At 47.4% G+C, this 20718-nt stretch overlaps 1 protein-coding gene across 1 annotated transcript in view; it reads right to left on the reverse strand.

Moving 5' to 3' along the window:
- POC1A (POC1 centriolar protein A) overlaps positions 1-20718 on the reverse strand; it is a 125285-nt gene that overhangs the window by 60989 nt on the left and 43578 nt on the right. The window contains exons 5-6 of the mRNA XM_069206099.1: positions 19325-19432; positions 1218-1333 (exon numbers count right to left, since the gene is read on the reverse strand). Coding sequence (XP_069062200.1) covers positions 1218-1333; positions 19325-19432 — 224 coding nt within the window. The remainder of the gene's footprint in view (positions 1-1217; positions 1334-19324; positions 19433-20718) is intronic.

Genomic DNA, 20718 nt, shown 5'->3' on the forward strand with positions numbered 1-20718 from the left:
GAGGTTCCTTAGCCCTGTTAGTCCCAGGACATACGGGAGTGATCTACGGCTCTTTCTGCTGTTCCTACAGAGTCTTGTGGAATCTTATTTGCCTGCATTGGCGGGGTGGCTCAACTTTCACCATATTCTGACTGTCACCATATTCTCACAGGTGCCTGGTGGTTGGTAGGTCAGTTTTGCATATAGTGATGACCCAGGTACCTCCAGGTATAACATCCACCGCTGAGTTCAGCCCCCTTGTGGGACAGTCCCCTCTGCGCCACTTGCAGTCACCTTGAGAGCTTCCAGACCTACCTACAGGAGCCTCAGACAATTCCCACTATGCACAGACCTCAATGCCAACAGTCTCCAGTACGCCACAAAAACGTCCTCAAGTGCCACCATAGATAGTCAAGGTAGAAACCTGTGAACTACAACTCTGTACTTACGCAGTGAGCAAGATCTCCCGTTTGGGCTGGAAGAACAGAACAACTATTCTGAAGCTCTATGGTGAGAAGAAGACCAGGTCTACTGCTGAAAAAACACTCCTTAGATGAGGACATCAGGAGACAGAATGTTGCTTCTAGTCGAACAGTCAAATCAGTGCTTCGTAGTCACTCCAGTCACATAGCAAGGCTAACCAAGGGACAACAAAGACCACTTCTTCTCGTCCACCCCCTAATACACAGAACTGATGCAAGCCAGGTTCATAAGCATTTGTTTTAGAACTCAGGCTTTTAGTGTTTCAAATGTCTGTAGCATCCTCTCAGCCAACCACCATCGATACGCATCAGGAAATTACATTTCCGTTCCACCATTTCTAGCAAACAAGCCACTAGTAGCAAATGTCTGTGTAAACTGGCACTGCTCAAGTGAAATATTCATTGACTCTAGCCCAAGAGGAGTGATAGGACTAGAATGCAAGTAGAGCTAAAGGTTTGTTGAAATAACACTTAAGTGTGATGCAAAAACTGCCCTCAGTGATGGCTTTCATGCTCCATGGAACACATTTCGTAGAAACATTTGCGCTAGAGAAACCTTGGACAATTGATTTTACCCTTTGCTGCACATGCAGGTGCTGTTCATTAATACAGAACACACCTCAGTAGCACAGGACTTTTACTTAAACAGAACCACTATGTATGCTCGGTGTCTAATGTCAACACAATTTAGATTTGCAAGATGAAAATAATGTGCACCCGTTTGCGGAGGGTATAGAGACAGGATTTGCATCTCACCTTGATAATGCTGAAGCAGTTTGTTCATTCGGACATCCCACACCTTGACCGTATTGTCCGTGCCTGCGGAGGCGATGCAGGTCCCACTCGGGTGGAAATCCACATAATTTACAAATCTAAAAATATAACAAGATATAAATGAAAACAGTTATTGTCTCACTCTTTTAGAAGGTGTGCTGCTTTTCCATTATCATTCGGATTGAAAAAAAGAGTGAAGAGAGAGGAGTTTCAGTCCCGAACAGGGCGTGGGTCTTTATGTTACATCCACGTTTGTTATGGTGTGAGGAGGATTTACATTTTCTGGGGTTGTCTACTTTGTAAATCTCTGTGGTTTTCTTTTCCGCGCTGGACTCAAATTCACAGGCAAATTAATTAGGTAACTGTCAGCAGGCATGTATTCTTTTTCATAAGTCCTGTGCACATAGTCAAGTGAAAAATTGACAAGCTTTCCCTTAAAGAGTGTAATATAATAAGTTGGCAAACCCTTCGAGCCACCATGTACCAATGGAATGGTGGCCTTCCAGATTCCACACCGTTACCCCTTAGGGGTATCCTGTAGGAGGCAGCATGTCTCTTCCAGGGCCTGAAGAAATATGATCACAACACCCTTATCTAGAGGCAAATCCATTGGCTCCTCTTACCAGCCCAAACCATCTTCAAAACCAGGAGCATCATTTACAAAGCTATCACGACCAGCACTCCCGCTTATATTCTAGACAAGCATGTCATCTCTGGTTCTCGGCAAACACGCAACCAGAACACCATCAGACTAGGAAGTGTAAAAAAGAAAAAAAAACAAAGGAGCAGGCCATTTCCATCTATGCACCCAGGATCCCTGCATCCCTCAGGACAGCCCAAGCACTGGTCCAATGTGAGAAAGAGTTGAAGACGGACTCTTTAAAGGACACTACATCACAATGCATTAACAGTTCACAAACCACGTAACTCTCCGACCACTCGTTGACTTTATGATTGTCTTTGACCACGTACAGTGCTCTGCTGCCCTTTGGCTAGGTGCCCGGTATAGAAACATCATATACATACATTTGTACATAGATACAGGCATATAACAAACACTGCAGCAGAATAGCTGTGAGGATAGATTATTTTACTCTACATCACAAAAACACACTCAGAAAAGGTGGCATATTCTGGCTTCATATAAAACCAAATCTAAATCCCAAATGAGAAGGGAGAGGTTTGAGAGAGGCAACAGAAAGGACAGTAGAAACAAATAAAAGAAGCTACGGGAATCCTTGCGCCCGAAACATTTGAGTGAGAGGAAGGGGTCTTTATACATAAACTATGAACCACAGCTAGTGTGAGCCATACACTTAGCGTTAAGTGTGGGTTGAACTTCAGTCAACAGGAAGCATTTCCACAAGTAAGCAGAGCATTTATGAAAACCCAAGAAGAAGAATGGTGGTGTGGTTTGTAAAGGAAAGGATGAGAAAGGTAGACCCTCTGACCCGGGTACAAACAGTGCAGACGTCAGCAAAATGACAACGGTAGAACATTTAGGAGCAGCGACCACAGCACGATTACATTCAGAATACACATAAAGACCGAAAGGAATGTTGGTAGGTAAAGAAGGGAACATAAATAAATATGGCACGGAAAGAGGCTTTTTAAATATAAATATTTAGATACAAAACATGATGCATCGAAAATTGCTGAAGAGAATTTACCCTAAGGAGATGCAAGAGATTTCTGAATGACCAAACATTCAGATGCAGTGGATTCAGAGGCAGGAGCACTTAAGTGCAGATTAAACTGAAAGAGTCAGGCAATGCAGTTGTTTTTGGGACTAACAGACTAAAGGCAGAGATTTCTAACTCTAGGGATGAAGAATAATGGTTTTCTTACTTGTTGAACTGAGGCAGATTTGACTTTTTGAAATCTGAGCTCGTAAAACGCCTTTATTTCTCCCAGTGATTACCTGGTGCAGTAAATTCTGCGCCTGTTGTAATTACAATCAGTGCGTAAAGAGGTGTTTCTGTATGGCTCATGACACACCAGGGCACACCTAATCAGGCCTAGTATAGTAATGTTATAATAAAAAGATGGCACAGTGCTCCAAAGGTCCTTCCTCTTTGGGGGTCTAGGGAAGTTGTATGGATGCTCGAAATGGGTTATGACCCCAGTAACGCGTACAATCCTCCAAGGAGGGCGAGTTAGGCCGCTGAGGACCTCACTGTTAGAGGTTCTTCATCATTTGTTCTGCTTGCTCAAGGTCTGCTAGGGTGCTGCTATGAGCAATATCCTAGCAGGAGCGGATTGTTGGGGAACCCCGTCCCCAAGACCTCACTCATGTAAAACAGAAGTGAGAAATTGGGAATAATAATAATAATGTGATGAAATGCCTCCTCAGCATGGTTACCCCCTGACTTTTCGCCTTTGCTGATGCTAAGTTTTGATTTGAAAGTGCGCTGGGACCCTGCTAACCAGGCCCCAGCACCAGTGTTCTTTCCCTAACCTGTACTTTTGTTTCCACAATTGGCACCCAGGTAAGTCCCTTGTAACTGGTACCCCTGGTACCAAGGGCCCTGATGCCAGGGAAGGTCTCTAAGGGCTGCAGCATGTCTTATGCCACCCTGGGGATCCCTCACTCAGCACAGACACACTGCTTGCCAGCTTGTGTGTGCTAGTGGGGAAAAAAATGACTAAGTCGACATGGCACTCCCTTCAGGGTGCCATGCCAACCTCACACTGCCTATGCAGTATAGATAAGTCACCCCTCTAGCAGGCCTTACAGCACTATGCCCCTACAGTGTCTAAGCAAAACCTTAGACATTGTAAGTGCAGGGTAACCATAAAGAGTATATGGTCTGGGAGTCTGTCATACACGAACTCCACAGCACCATAATGGCTACACTGAAAACTGGGATGTTTGGTATCAACCTTCTCAGCACAATAAATGGACACTGATGCCAGTGTACATTTTATTGTGAAATACACCCAGAGGGCATCTTAGAGATGCCCCCTGAAAACATACCTGACTTCCAGTGTGGGCTGACTAGTTTTGCTAGCCTGCCACACACCAGACATGTTGCTGGCCACATGGGGAGAGTGCCTTTGTCACTCTGTGGCTAGCAACAAAGCCTGTACTGGGCGGAGGTGCTTCTCACCTGCCCCTGCAGGAACTGTAACACCTGGCGGTGAGCCTCAAAGGCTCACCCCCTTTGTTACAGCGCCACAGGGCATCCCAGCTAGTGGAGATGCCCGCCCCCTCTGGCCACGGCCCCACTTTTGGCAGCAAGGCCGGAGGAGATAATGAGAAAAACCAGGAGGAGTCCCTGGACAGTCAGGACAACCCCTAAGGTGTCCTGAGCTGAGGTGACTCTGACTTTTAGAAATACTCCATCTTGCAGATGGAGGATTCCCCCAATAGGATTAGGGATGTGCCCCCCTCCCCTCAGGGAGGAGGCACAAAGAGGGTGTAGCCACCCTCAGGGCTAGTAGCCATTGGCTACTAACCCCACAGACCTAAATACCCCCCTAAATTGAGTATTTAGGGGCTCCCAGAACCTAGGAAGATAGATTCTTGCAACCTGAAGACGAAGGACTGCTGACCTGAAGCCCTGCAGAGAAGACGGCAACGTTAATAGTCATGAAAACCTTGCAGGATCTTCCCTTGCAGGATCTTTCCTGGCAACTGCTTTGTCCCCAGCCCTACCGGCTGGTCTCGCCACTTCAAGAAAAACTGCAACAGCGACGCGTCCCCCAGGGTCCAGCGACCTCTGAAGCCTCAGAGGACTACCCTGCATCTAAAAGGACCAAGAACTCCAGAGGACAGCTGCCCTGCTCCAAAGAAACTGCAACTTTGCAACAAAGAAGCAACTTTTAAAGACCACACATTTCCCGCCGGAAGCGTGAGACTTACCACTCTGCACCAGACGCCCCCGGCTCAACCTGCGGAAAACCAACACTACAGGGGGGACTCCCCGGTGACTGCGAGCCCATGAGTAGCCAGAGTTGACCCTTCTGAGCCCCAACAGCGACGCCTGCAGAGAGAACCCAGAGGCTCCCCCTGACCGTGACTGCCTGCTTCAAAGAACCCGACGCCTGGTAAACCCACTGCACCCGCAGCCCCCAGGACCTGAAGGATCCGACCTCCAGTGTAGGAGCGACCCCCAGGCGGCCCTCTTCCTAACCCAGGTGGTGGCTACCCCGAGGAGCCCACCCTTGCCTGCATCGCTGAAGAGACCCCTGGGTCTCTCATTGAAACCTATTGCAAACCCGATGCCTGTTTGCACTCTGCAATCGGCCACCCATGTGCCGCTGAGGGTCTACTTTCTGTGCTAACTTGTGTCCCCCCCCGGGTGCCCTACAAAACCCCCCTGGTCTGCCCTCCGAAGTCGCAGGTACTTAGCTGCTGGCAGACAGGAACCGGGGCACCCCTATTTCCATTGAAGCCTATGCGTTTTGGGCACCACTTTGACCTCTGCACCTGACCGGCCCTGAGCTGCTAGTGTGGTAACTTTGGGGTTGCCCTGAACCCCCAACGGTGGGCTACCTTGGACCCAACTTTGAACCCCGTAAGTGCTTTACTTACCTGTAGGAAGTTGGCTCTGTATGTGCTATTTCAAAGTAAGGAATAGCATGCACAGAGTCCAAGGGTTCCCCTTAGAGGTAAAATAGTGGTAAAAATAGATAATACTAATGCTCTATTTTGTGGTAGTGTGGTCGAGCAGTAGGCTTATCCAAGGAGTAGTGTTAAGCATTTGTTGTACATACACATAGACAATAAATGAGGTACACACACTCAGAGACAAATCCAGCCAATAGGTTTTGTTATAGAAAAATATCTTTTCTTAGTTTATTTTAAGAACCACAGGTTCAAATTTAACATGTAATATCTTGTTTGAAAGGTATTGCAGGTAAGTACATTAGGAACTTTGAATCATTTCAATTGCATGTATACTTTTCAAGTTATTCACAAATAGCTATTTCAAAAGTGGACACAGTGCAATTTTCACAGTTCCTGGGGGAGGTAAGTTTTTGTTAGTTTTACCAGGTAAGTAAGACACTTACAGGGTTCAGTTCTTGGTCCAAGGTAGCCCACCGTTGGGGGTTCAGAGCAACCCCAAAGTCACCACACCAGCAGCTCAGGGCCGGTCAGGTGCAGAGTTCAAAGTGGTGCCCAAAACGCATAGGCTAGAATGGAGAGAAGGGGGTGCCCCGGTTCCGGTCTGCTTGCAGGTAAGTACCCGCGTCTTCGGAGGGCAGACCAGGGGGGTTTTGTAGGGCACCGGGGGGGACACAAGCCCACACAGAAATTTCACCCTCAGCAGCGCGGGGGCGGCCGGGTGCAGTGTAGAAACAAGCGTCGGGTTCGCAATGTTAGTCTATGGGAGATCAACGGATCTCTTCAGCGCTGCAGGCAGGCAAGGGGGGGCTTCCTCGGGGAAACCTCCACTTGGGCAAGGGAGAGGGACTCCTGGGGGTCACTTCTCCAGTGAAAGTCCGGTCCTTCAGTTCCTGGGGGCTGCGGGTGCAGGGTCCTTTCCAGGCGTCGGGACTTAGGTTTCAGAGATTCGCGGTCAGGGGAAGCCTCGGCGCTGTGGGGGCTCAGGGGGGACAGGTTTTGGTACTCACAGTCGGAGAGTAGTCCGGGGGTCCTCCCTGAGGTGTAGGTTCTCCACCAGCCGAGTCGGGGTCGCCGGGTGCAGTGTTGCAAGTCTCACGCTTCTTGCGGGGAGATTGCAGGGTCTTTAAAGCTGCTCCTCGAAACAAAGTTGCAGTCTTTTTGGAGCAGGTCCGCTGTCCTCGGGAGTTTCTTGTCTTTTTCGAAGCAGGGCAGTCCTCAGAGGATTCAGATGTCGCTGGTCCCTTGGAAGGCGTCGCTGGGGCAGAGTTCTTTGGAAGGCAGGAGACAGGCCGGTGAGTTTCTGGAGCCAAGGCAGTTGTCGTCTTCTGGTCTTCCTCTGCAGGGGTTTTCAGCTAGGCAGTCCTTCTTCTTGTAGTTTGCAGGAATCTAATTTTCTAGGGTTCAGGGTAGCCCTTAAATACTAAATTTAAGGGCGTGTTTAGGTCTGGGGGGTTAGTAGCCAATGGCTACTAGCCCTGAGGGTGGGTACACCCTCTTTGTGCCTCCTCCCAAGGGGAGGGGGTCACGATCCTAACCCTATTGGGGGAATCCTCCATCTGCAAGATGGAGGATTTCTAAAAGTTAGAGTCACCTCAGCTCAGGACACCTTAGGGGCTGTCCTGACTGGCCAGTGACTCCTCCTTGTTATTCTCATTATTTTCTCCGGCCTTGCCGCCAAAAGTGGGGGGCCGGGCCGGAGGGGGCGGGCAACTCCACTAGCTGGAGTGTCCTGCGGTGCTGTGACAAAGGGGTGAGCCTTTGAGGCTCACCGCCAGGTGTTACAGCTCCTGCCTGGGGGAGGTGTTAGCATCTCCACCCAGTGCAGGCTTTGTTACTGGCCTCAGAGTGACAAAGGCACTCTCCCCATGGGGCCAGCAACATGTCTCTAGTGTGGCAGGCTGCTGGAACCAGTCAGCCTACACAGATAGTTGGTTAAGTTTCAGGGGGCACCTCTAAGGTGCCCTCTGTGGTGTATTTTACAATAAAATGTACACTGGCATCAGTGTGCATTTATTGTGCTGAGAAGTTTGATACCAAACTTCCCAGTTTTCAGTGTAGCCATTATGGTGCTGTGGAGTTCGTGTAAAACAGACTCCCAGACCATATACTCTTATGGCTACCCTGCACTTACAATGTCTAAGGTTTTGCTTAGACATTGTAGGGGCACAGTGCTCATGCACTGGTACCCTCACCTATGGTATAGTGCACCCTGCCTTAGGGCTGTAAGGCCTGCTAGAGGGGTGTCTTACCTATACTGCATAGGCAGTGAGAGGCTGGCATGGCACCCTGAGGGGAGTGCCATGTCGACTTACTTATTTTGTTCTCACTAGCACACACAGGCTTGTAAGCAGTGTGTCTGTGCTGAGTGAGGGGTCTCTAGGGTGGCATAATACATGCTGCAGCCCTTAGAGACCTTCCCTGGCATCAGGGCCCTTGGTTCCAGAGGTACCAGTTACAAGGGACTTATCTGGATGCCAGGGTGTGCCAATTGTGGGATCAATGGTACATTTTAGGTGAAAGAACACTGGTGCTGGGGCCTGGTTAGCAGGGTCCCAGCACACTTCTCAGTCAAGTCAGCATCAGTATCAGGCAAAAAGTGGGGGGGTAACTGCAACAGGGAGCCATTTCTTTACATTACCTGTGAAACTAACAAATACTTACCACAGGAACTGTTGAATTTTGCACTAAGTGTCCGATTTTAAAATAGCTTATTGCCATTTTTGCCAAAACTGTACATGTTATTGTGAGGATTCAAAGTTCCTAAGATACCCGAGTGAAATACCTTTCATTTAAAGTATTGTTTGTAAATCTTGAACCTGTAGTTCTTAAAATAAAATATATTTTTCTATACAAAAACCTATTGGCCTGGAATTGTCTCTGAGTGTGTGTTCCTCATTTATTGCCTGTGTGTGTACAACAAATGCTTAACACTACCCTCTGATAAGCCTACTGCTCGACCACACTACCACAAAATAGAGCATTAGTATTATCTCTTTTTGCCACTATCTTACCTCTAAGGGGAACCCTTGGACTCTGTGCATTCTATTTCTTAGTTTGAAATAGTGCATACAGAGCCAACATAATAATAATAATAATAATAATAATAATAATAATAATAATAATAATAATAATAATAATAATAATAATAATAATAATAATAATAATAATAATAATAATAATAATAATAATAATAATAAGCTACTTGACCGTCTTCATCCGCCAGAGCAAGTTGTTAAACTGGACACATCCCATTTGCAGGGTAAACCCATGGTAGTCACCCAACGTACAGGGTGTTGGTGAAAGTGATCTGGCCTTCTGCTGGGTATCTCTTCCACACAGCAATCGGACAAGGACCACAACTATAAAAACACTACGGCCTTATGTAGAGCAAAGTTTGCCACCAGAAATAAGGAGACCTTAGATTCAGTGTGGTTGGAGTATGCTGCCCACATGAGAAGAACAGATTCTTCCAGAGTCTTCCTCAGAGCTTCAGCAAGCAGATATTAACAGTGTCTTAACCAGTCTGCACGACAGATATTAAGTGTCTTAACCAGTCTGCACGACAGATATTAAGTGTCTTAACCAGTCTGTAGAACAGATATTAATATTATCTTAACCAGTCTGCAGGACAGATATTAACAGTGTCTTAACCAGTCTGCACGACAGATATTAACAGTGTCTTAACCAGTCTGCACAACAGATATTAACAGTGTCTTAACCAGCCTGCACAACAGATATGAACAGTGTCTTCACCAGCCTGCACATCAGATATGAACAGTGTCTTCACCAGTCTGCACGACAGATATGAACAGTGTCTTCACCAGTCTGCACGACATATATGAACAGTGTCTTCACCAGTCTGCACGACATATATGAACAGTGTCTTCACCAGTCTGCACGACAGATATGAACAGTGTCTTCACCAGTCTGCACGACAGATATGAACAGTGTCTTCACCAGTCTGCACGACAGATATGAACAGTGTCTTCACCAGTCTGCACGACAGATATGAACAGTGTCTTCACCAGTCTGCACGACAGATATGAACAGTGTCTTCACCAGTCTGCACGACAGATATGAACAGTGTCTTCACCAGTCTGCACGACAGATATGAACAGTGTCTTCACCAGTCTGCACGACAGATATGAACAGTGTCTTCACCAGTCTGCACGACAGATATGAACAGTGTCTTCACCAGTCTGCACGACAGATATTAACAGTGTCTTCACCAGTCTGCACGACAGATATTAACAGTGTCTTCACCAGTCTGCACGACAGATATTAACAGTCTTCACCAGTCTGCACGACAGATATTAACAGTGTCTTCACCAGTCTGCACAACAGCAATGGTTCTATACACTTCACTACTGTTTTGAAAAACACCTTTCCCTTGAGATAAAGTGATGAGCGGTGGGAGATGCACTGAGCGCTTAAAGAGAACAAAGTGATGATAATGATAGATGTAGATCCTTTGTACAGGACTACTGTGTGTTGGTTTTATTGTACGCTACTAGTACTGTATGTTATAATAACTTTGATGGAATCTAAAGAATTGCATCTTGATACTGATGGATGCACACCTAGTGTATTGGGACTATTGTCTGTTGTCTTTATTGTACGTGATTGGTATTGTATCTTACATGTGTAATAGGGTTGCCGTAATGTTCACGTGATATTGTTAAACTAAGTAAAACACAATCACTGGATAAGGAAAAAGGTACTGAGGCTGTAACCATCTGTAGCTTGTAATGCTGTAGATTTACATGCTCTGCATACTCCTGCCATCTAGTGTCCAGCAGGGGCACTTGCAAGTTCTCTTTGGTCTCAAGATATCTTGTGACTCCTCCCTAATCCCACAATGCACCACAAGAAAGACTCCGCCTCAGATTGTTTCTCCCCAGCATGTGAGCAGTCCAGAGTGTGTTGCAGGGAAGCAAGAAAACATGTCTACAGTGCACTGCAACCTAAAAAGGTAATAAACATCTCAGATTGCTGCTCGCTTCTGGGGAGGAGGGAGGTACACGTGGAGCTACAGTAGTACAAGCCACAAACAGATAGTTATGTGCTTGTTGTTTCACCACTGGAAAGTAAACTTCATTCTGGGCACTATCCATACTAAATCCCACCACTGACCCTCTGCTAGTGGCCACTAGCTCACTATACTACTGGAGTCGATGCATGTTCAACCTTGCGTGTGGCACCATGGCTGTGCACAAGCCATCATCCCCAGCAGTTTCATTACCTTCTGCACCATAAGGGGACACAGGATCTGAGGAAAAGATGGCGAAGGCACATTTTCTGACAGACTACTCAGCCTTTGATGTGGGTGCAATGATCTTGGTCTGAGCGGGGAGCCCAATTTCCATCAAGTCCATGATCCTAAACCCTCAGGGTAGATTTGTCTAGGGGTAGGAGTTTACTGGGTGGAATTCCCCTAGTTTTGGGCAGTATATATAACCAAAACTCTGACCAACCTGCATTCTAGTCTCAGCTATCGGGTTTCTTTGCTACGTAGGCCCACCTCAGCTCGGAGTTTGGTGGAGACTCTTATGCGGTATTAGACACAATCTCTGGAAAGATCTTATTCCCCATTACCATATGGACCCGCATCTGGCAATGCCAGATTCCAACTAAACTGGCTCCCAGACTGGTCCCTAGTAAATGTTTGGAGACTACGCAACCCAGAGCTTTGACTATATTGCTATTTTTTGCCCCCGACATAACTGACCACACCCCTCCAGTGAGGTAGGGCGGTCCCTCCGATTCTCATTTGGCACATTCAGGGCACATAATGCTCCACCTAGGAGATCTGTCACGTCCTGCATCCTCGATTATTCTGAAGTTAATGAGAAATCTACCTCATCGCGCTCCACAGAACGGAACACTCTCAAGTGGTCGTTTGAGGTCACTGTATACCAGAGGCAGCACGCTTCACCAAGACAATTGAGTACTGGTCTGGAGTGGTGGAAGCTCTCAGCGATATAGAACAACAGATCGACGAGGATCCTGGTCTGCGAGATACTATGCACGCCGCCCACAACTGTGGGCCCACCCACTTCAGAATCTTGGGAGTCTGGAATATTTTAAGTACATTTTCAGCACATATGAAGGAAGTGAACAAGTGGGTATGGTACTGGCTGGGATGACCTCCAGAGATATGTCGGAAGTCCCAATTACCGAGCTTTTAAACCAAGCTGATACTCTGGTGTACATGCAGGGGAAGATCCTGCAAGGTTTTCATGACTATTACCGTTGTCTTTACCAAGAATGAACCAGTGAGCCCCTCACCCAAAATAACGGAGCTCCTTAGGCACCTCCCCTTGCCCTAGGTTCTCCCCCAGGACAGGGAAGAAATTGATGCAGTAATTAGGCCCCAAGAGATTAAAGCAGCCATTTGTGGTGTCATCGCTGCAAAGATGCCAAAGTCTTCCCCTGGACTTTTATCAAGCATACCTAGACCATCCCCGCCCGGGTGGCCAAAAATTACAGGAAGCCATTGCAAGATGGTGTTCTGCAGTTGCTTAGAGATGCGCGCCTGGACCCCTTTCTTATACCGGGGTGTTCTCTCAGCGACCCGGGCTCTTATAGAGCAACTGCCATTCTTAACTCGGACTATAAGATCTTGGGAAAGTACCTGACCTCCCGTATCCTTGCCAAGCTACATCTCCCAGCTGAGGCGGGTGGTCTGGGAGCCCCCTCGGTTATATTAACTTGCTGCCTCATCACAAATGGTTGAGCCCATGGCTTGCAGGAATCTCACTCAATAAGACATACCTAGAAACTCACTCTCTGCAAAAGGATGAGTCAAATCTCCTGGCAGCTAAAACCCGCCGTCTCCGTTCTCATCCTCAACTCCTTTGAGTCGCACTATGGAGGTACTATTGCGCAGGTCGCCTTACCAAATGGGTGATTCCATAAGCCCCAGCCATTTCCCTTGTGGACCCTGGGGACCACATAGACCCCCTCTGGCAGGTTACTGGTGTGCCTCAAATCTCACAACACAGGGGTTTTAAGAGCACAAGCTCCTCTCACTTGAGAAGTAACAGAATTAGCCAGCAGCAGCTCTGGTCCACAGTCACCAGCGAGCCAGAGACATTCTTTTATTCAAGCCTCTATACAATGGGGCTGGGTCATAGGCACATCACCTGTCACACACTTCACTTTTGGCATCACTGCTGCAAACCAATGGGAGGCAGCGGGATTCTCAAGAAGGAACGCTCAGAAGCCTCTGCTGTAACCATCAATGCCAAATTCAAACTGGGCTAATACTTTACATTGCATGAGGCTCATCTCTTGCCCGCTTTTGTCAATGATTAGCAGAAACCGCAGATTGCGTGGGTTCTGGGCATGAACTTCCCTAGCAGTTTTCTGGACCAAAATAAAAGACCTAATGTACACTATCAGTGAAAACTCTCCCTCTCGGCTGGGTTTGAGTAGCTCCCAGAATTTACAAGCACCAAAAACAAACTAAGTGGCATCTCGGTTTACAAATCTCACCCTTGGTATTGCAAAATGTACCATTACACACTGGAAGGCCAAGCCCCTCCCTCCCTGAAGGGAAGTGCAAGGCTCTATTGAAGTGGGCGGCAGCTGAAAGTAACGCACTGCACAGGGAGGAGGCCAGAGGTCTCTGCAGACCTCCCTACACCAAGGACTTGGGAAAATATCCTGGAGAACGTGAAAAGGACGCTGGCCGAGACTTCCGCCCCCCAATAGTTTCCGCTCATTTAGATCACTCTATAAAATAGGTGTTCCATTTTAATTAATTGTGTTCCATTTTAGGAGATCCCTCCCTGACTGATGCAAGTTAACACCAAAACATCAAACTATATAATGCCCTCATGATATTCTCCTCAGGTACCTACTCCACCAGCAATCCTAAAACTTCCAGCTCATCTGTTTGAGCGAAGTCCAAAGGCTGGAACCCTCCTCACTGGAACCCTTAGTGTTACGAGCCTGTTACTACCCGACGTCAGATTGGCGTGAGAACCGATGAGAATTTGTCGTTGGATGATGCTTGCAATATTGCAAGCCCAGGGTAAGCTTAAAATCCGGCCATTGCTCTCCAATGAGAAGAAATGTATATTTTGTCCTAGAACCACACTCTGGCACATTGATAATCTCATCCGTGAAGTAAAAGAACGTATACTGTCATCTGCCAATCAACAATGTTATGTCATAGGAAAAATTCAAAAATGCCAATAAAGTTTGCATTAAAAAGGGACACCGTATTTGGTCAAAAAAAATACAGGCGGCAGGGTTCGGGATGCCATTACCCTCTCTGGGATGAGGTAGGCATTTCCTGTGACCGAGTGTAAAACAGTTCCCCAGAAAGAGTTGGACCCACTGTTGCTTGAGACGCAACATGTTTTGCATAGACGACAAATTCTAGTGTGTGTAACAAAGACCCTACACTCTAGTGTGTGATGGGGCTGGTTGTTGCCTGCTGCTCTTTCAACCACTTGCCCAGATACAGGAAGACATGCCGGGCACTTTTCCACAGATGTGCGGCTACAACCTTCAGATATTTGGTGAACGCCCTCAGGATGCTGTAACCTCAAGAGAAGGTGAAATTGGTAAAGTTGTCCACTTATTACAAAAGCGGGCAGCACTGATGTGCAGGGTGTATAGCGATGTGGAAATAGGCCCCTCTGATGTGGACAGTCGCCATGTGGTCTCTTGGGCAGAGCAGCGGGATGAAGGTCTGAGGGTTGGCACTTTTAAAAGCTCAAACAAGGTGCTGCGATTAAGCGGCCAAAGGTGAATGATGGGCTGTTCCATAAGATGAGGAGTAGGTGGGAACTCTGGGTAACAGTAAGACATCATCTGATGCAACTTACTGCTTAGATTCGCCAGGACCTTCATCACAGGCTAGTTGCCAACCTGCGCCTCCTCACAATTATCTCATGAGCGGTTATAACAAGAATGACCATATCCGCACGGTGATTCACCCTTATAATACCTTCTAGTTGTCATTCTTGAAGCACTTTTTGCCCATATTGTGCCTTCTCCTCCTCATCCGTCCTCCTGGCATTCCACATGGCACCTAATTTGGCTAACAGAGGCTCAAACAGACCCTCGTCCTGCAAATCCTCTTCCAAATCAAAACATTTCTTTGGTGAAGATGTCAAAACCTTGTTCTGAGATGTAAGGTTCTAAGCACATATGTTCCTGAGCAGATATGAACTGGGGCTTCCTTTCACACGCCCTGGGCTTGAAAAACCGAGGTATCGTGGCCTTCGGGGAAAGGCAACCCGAGTGCCTTCACCTAGCTTGGAATGGTTTACACGGATGTGAAAGGCTTACTTCAACAAATGTACTTCTAAGGAAACTTGGCCTTATTGATATAATTACGTCTCCAAACCACACCATTTCAGCTTCAAGAATCCAGGTCTGATTTAAAAAGAACGGGCAGCACAACTAGACTCCAAAGCAATTACATTTATTTCATAACCTTCTCCAGTGCAAGAACACCACGAGTGGCGACATGTTTCGGCCGGAGCCTTGAACTGGCTATATATTTGCAGTTTTATATAGTGCGAACTCAACCCGAAGGTACTGAAGCGCTTTACATGAGTACCAGTTACGTTACACAAGGACACGTACATTTTTGGTAGCACGGAGAGATGAAGTAATTTGCCCAGAATCACAGGATGCTGAGACTCCGAGGTCTACAACAGAAAAAGATTCAAGCATGTGGATCTACAAAAGATTGGCGAGTCAGTCTGTTGCTGTGTTTGGATAATGAGAGGCAGCAGATTTGATACAAATTAATCATCATAGAAACACCCAAAGGCCAGTTAAGAACTGCAACTGCTTTAGGAAGCATTTCATGGTCTGTTAACAAATTGAGGGCTTGATTTAGGTTCTGACACACAGTGAACTCTGTGGCAAAGGCAACAGGGTTCCCTCTCCCCCAAACTGAATTTCTGCCTGCCTCATTTAGAATCAGGCAGAACCGAACTATGTCACTGTTGGAGACTACTATGTCTCTGCTGATGACAAACAACTCCAACGGACAACCAGACAGAGTAAGTGTTCTGGGAGGTTTGGCCATTTGACCACCTGCCCAATTTAGAGTGGGCAGTCAAATGCCCAGTTTTCACTCTCCAAATGGGAGGGGCAATAAACACTTGCAAATTACTCCCCCAAATGATGGGAGAAATCTCCCATGCTGAGGGGGTTATTGCTTTTATTTTCAAAGCGAATCTCCTGCAATGGGAGTTTCTCTTTGAAAATACTCAATGTTTGCCATATGGATCCGTCATGGAGACGGAGCCGTACGTCAAACTTTCAATGCACTGACACAAACCACCATGAAGGTGGTTTCTGCCAATCCAAGCAATGTCCATTGGGCCTGTGGACATCTCAAATTTCGGTGGGCAGTGTGAGGAAATACCTTTTTTGTATGGTCACCCCCATGTTTTTTTAATTATGCTGCTGGTTTTTCAACTCTAATAGTGCACTGAGATCTGCTAATCAGACCTAAGAGCCACAGCCCCGACCCTATATATGATGTAAAATTGTCTATGTCCAATTAGAAATGGCTAACTTACCTTTAGGTCCCTAGTAAATGGTACCTTCGTACCCAGGGCATGTAAGTGGGAGGGGTACCAGAGGGCTTGCAGCACTGACTGTGCCACCCTGGAGGCACCCCAACTAAAACAAGTTCCCCAGTGCACCATGGCAGACTGTCAGTGCAGTCGTGCACTGCTAGGCTGGCATTGAAGGCAAAGTGACCACTTCCCTTGGACATGTGTGTAAGTCACCCTTCTGGCAGGCCTACCAAGCCCAAAAGCCAGGGTGCAGCATATGACACAGGAAGGACATGCACTTTACATGCCCTGACAGTAAAACACACAAAACAATCTTTTTTACTGTGGAAAGACCTGGTCACCCGATTGGCGGGTACAGGGTTACACGCCGAACCCCTCAGCTGTGCTAACTCTGGAAAGGCGCAATCAAAGTGGGTACTCCAAGTCAACAAACAACTTGTTACATTAAGCCTGACTTGTATCTATAGTAGAATTAATATAACTAGTTGCACAGTGCAGCTTCAGCAAAGCTACCACTTTGTTGCCTTTAAAACTCCGGTGCCTTCCTGGGCACACACGGAGCCTGCCCCACACGACAGCGTTCTGCTTCTTGGAGACGTGCCAATGACTCTCACAAAGGAGAGCAACGAGGAATTGCAGGCCAGGGAGGCATCCCCTCTCTCCCACAGGAAACCACTGGGGAGTTAGCCCCAGAAGGCAGGTTTCAAAGGTGAAGTCATCTTTGAAGGGCAGTTGTGTGGCATGATGTGCCAGGGCTGCCCCACTGCTGAGGTAGCCAGGCTGGCATTGGAGACAGAGTGGAAACCCATTGCCAAAACTATGTCCCCTGGGGTGTGTAGCCCTGAGGGAGCCACACCCCAGGGGTGGGCTAGGGAGGTCTGAAGCCTGAGAGAGGGGTCTCGCCATCTAGAGAGTGGGCAGAATGGTGCCCCCTGGGATAGCCAGATGCCACACTCCCCAGGAAGTGGTAATTAGGTGGGACCACCAACCGCATCCTGCCCAGAGGACACTTGCAGAGTTTAAAGAGGGGACCCCTGGCACCCAGAACTCAGATCTTGGCCGACCTAGAAGAAGGAGCAAAGACTGACTGCCTCGCTGCACTGAGGGACCAGCAAAGAGAGGCTGCACTGTCGAAGACTGCACCTGGGGGCCAGCGAAGAGAGGGACTGTGCCCACCATGTCCTGTTCACGAAGACATGGTCTCCAGAGCCCAGCCAAGCGAGCCCAGCTGACTGGCTTCCTGTTTACAGCCCAGGGACACAACACCTGAAGAAGCATGCTGGGGCAAGTTGGTGGACGAAAGACTAAGCCACTACCAGCGCCGCTGTGCAGCATTGAGGACCAAGATCCGATGCACAGAGCTGCACCTGAGTTTAATGAGCCCGGCAGTGCTTTCGGAGAGTTGCTGGGACCCTCAGAAGGACAATTATTGACTCAAGATGGATTGGCCAGTTACTGTGACAACGGGTAACTGGTAGTCCAGTGGTGAGAGGATTTCAGTCAGCCCACAGAGGACTTCATGGGACGTTGACCCTGAAGCAGGACCCCCTCAACATATTCCTGCCCTGAAGAATCCCGGCAGAAAGACTGCATCACATCCACAGCATCCCTGGAGCATCTCCAGCATTATTTTATGCCTTGCATCAGGACCACCCCATAGGAATACACTGCAACATGGACAAAGTGCCCACAACTGCTTCTTCTGAGAAGGTAACTGTTCTTGAAGACTTTGCTGGTCCCCCCGGACTAGCTTCCTGCTGGAGTTGGCCACCTCAACTGCTTGTAAATGACCACATTGACACTCACGTAAGTTTCCACTGAAAAAGTGTCTAAGTATCCAATTCGTTGACTTTGCCAAGGCTTGTTCATGGTTGAATGAAATTGCTTCCATTTATTTTTGCTTGCAAAATAAACATCTCTGGACCCCTCAGTAGACCTTTTCCATTCTAGTGACTAAGTTCCTATAAAAATACAGTGTATTTTTTATAAAACGTTGTCAGATTTCTTGAGTGTTGATTTCTTCTTCAATTGGTTTGGTGCGGCTTAAAGGATTTCACTTGCTTCTCTGTGAAAATCTTGCTTCCCAGTACCACAGCTAGCCAGGGTTGAGGTGAGGGTTTTCCAGATGAAACCTACTGAACCTAAAAGGGTTAGTAAGTGTATTACACGATGAAGTCCCACAACCACGCCATATAATACACCCAGTTTCCTCACACACAGTAACTCCCACAGGGCAAGAGAGTACTTGTTCTTGTTGCCTTGACAGAGCAATTCCCATCCGCAAACTCAAAATCGCACCCTTAGGGAAGAACCGCACAGAAGTCAGAGCTACGAGTTAGGGCGACTTAGAGACCGTACGCTTTTAGGAAAGTTAAGCCAAAATAATACTACACGAAATAATTCAAATATTATATAACTGCACTATGCTGATTTATGAACAAGGCACCACACACAATGCAGAATTATTATCTGTAGCTCGCGGAGGTCATTTAATTATATATGTTTGAAATGCCACCGAGGCGTAAAGCGCTTCACAAACGTGCACGCATCTGGCTACATTTTCTGGCCTCCATCTCAGCATGCTGTGAACCGACATCAGTTTGCGGTATTTCAGGACTATCTCCAGTGCTTCGAGGCGCTAGAGGGCATCTGCTCTGGAGCACATCGGAGGACGGCTGCTCGGAAGAGATGCTGGGACAGGCGAGGTGGGTTTACAACAGGGAGGGCCCTGAGCTCCGGAATGTTAGATTTACTCAAATAAATGCAAGTTGTGATGTTGGCGCTCTGTGAGTAACCAGGCGCACGTTAACACGGATCACAAAAAGCTACAGATAAATGTTAACTTTTTCATATTGCAAACTTTTCATGGAAAAATCCCATCCTAGGGTTCTGTCTCAATGTCGGGGGGAACATTTTCTGAACATTCACTCGGACTAAAAACACAACACTGGTTCACTTACCCTCCGTGTTCGCAAAATGTATGGATGCACTCCCTGCTCGTTTTGTCCCACAGCTTGATGGTTTTATCATCACTGGCAGACACGATTAACCTTCCATCGGGAGAGAATCTGCAAGAGAAGTTTCATTATTCATACAAGTAAGTACAGTCTATGCCAACGCGCTACAGACGTGACCGTAGGATTTGAGTAATTAGAGCGCAGGATTCCTGTTCCCATGTGCGCCTCTCAAGACATCTTGGGCGACCTCCTAAAATTATATCGGGGGTTAAACTTGTGGTCAAACTCTCTCTCTTCAAACTGAGTCTATTCAAGCCAATTCTCTAACCCTGGTCTGCCACCGTCCGTTCAGTAACTGAGTTATTTGGTGAATTCTAGGCTTCAGCAGGGAAACTCGCTGCACGCAGACTTCGTGATCTGTTTTTCCTTATTTGAAAAGACTGAAATCCTACTTTGCCTGCCACGGCACGTAAAAAATAAGAAACATATGATCTAATTAACGCTGTACCCCCTCCCCCCCAGGTCTCCAGCAAGACCCGGGAAACGTTTGAAAGTGCCTGGAGCCATTGTGAATACGGTGGGCAGTCAGTCTTTGTGCGAGCTCAGTCAAAGCCTCGGCCTCTTCTGACAAGCAGGACCGTCCACCATACTTCGAGATCATCGCTAGGCTCAGGCATGATTTAAATTACGCAGGCGTAATTTCGTATTATGCAAGATTCCAGATATTACGTCTGGTTGCGTAATTACTGTAGTTTGCAGCACAATGAAAGCACATGACCACCACCAATGACCAGAACGAAGCAGGCAGCTGTTCAGAGCATTTGTGCTGGAAATGCATCCGCATGTCGCACTAAACTATGCCTGTAAATGCTAGATTTGCATTTTATGTCATTTCAGTGGGTTTCCTAACAGTGCGTAATTATGCAAGAACAACCCCCATCCCTCAGCCGCTTGGCAGGGTCTCAGTGCTCCAAATGCAGCACTGAATGCTAGGCGGGTACCAAGGGTATTGGGCACAGTCGCATTCTTTTTTTGACCTGCTGAAACAAATGTACGAGGGTTCCTCTCTGTACGTCGTTGGCATGGCTTATTTTTCATGTTTAGGTCCCACCAGGGCAAACAATGCCAGCTGTGGTCACCTCACCAGGGCCACCTCCGCCGTGGCCAGATGTTCCAGCTGTGGACAGGCCCAGCAGTCCTCACCTCTACACGAGAATGAAGAACCACAGGTTGGCTGGGGTGAGAGAGCCCACAACGTGGCCTCCATTTCATGCATGAAGCCTTAAACCATTAACTATCGCACAATAGATTCCCTTTCACAACCTTTACTTTTGTGCTGGAAATCTGCCAAGACCCAGAGCAGTGAACCTGCAGAGGAAGATGCCTGCACATCTGTG

Source organism: Pleurodeles waltl, chromosome 9 (assembly GCF_031143425.1).
Source record: "Pleurodeles waltl isolate 20211129_DDA chromosome 9, aPleWal1.hap1.20221129, whole genome shotgun sequence".
Classification (NCBI taxonomy): domain Eukaryota; kingdom Metazoa; phylum Chordata; class Amphibia; order Caudata; family Salamandridae; genus Pleurodeles; species Pleurodeles waltl.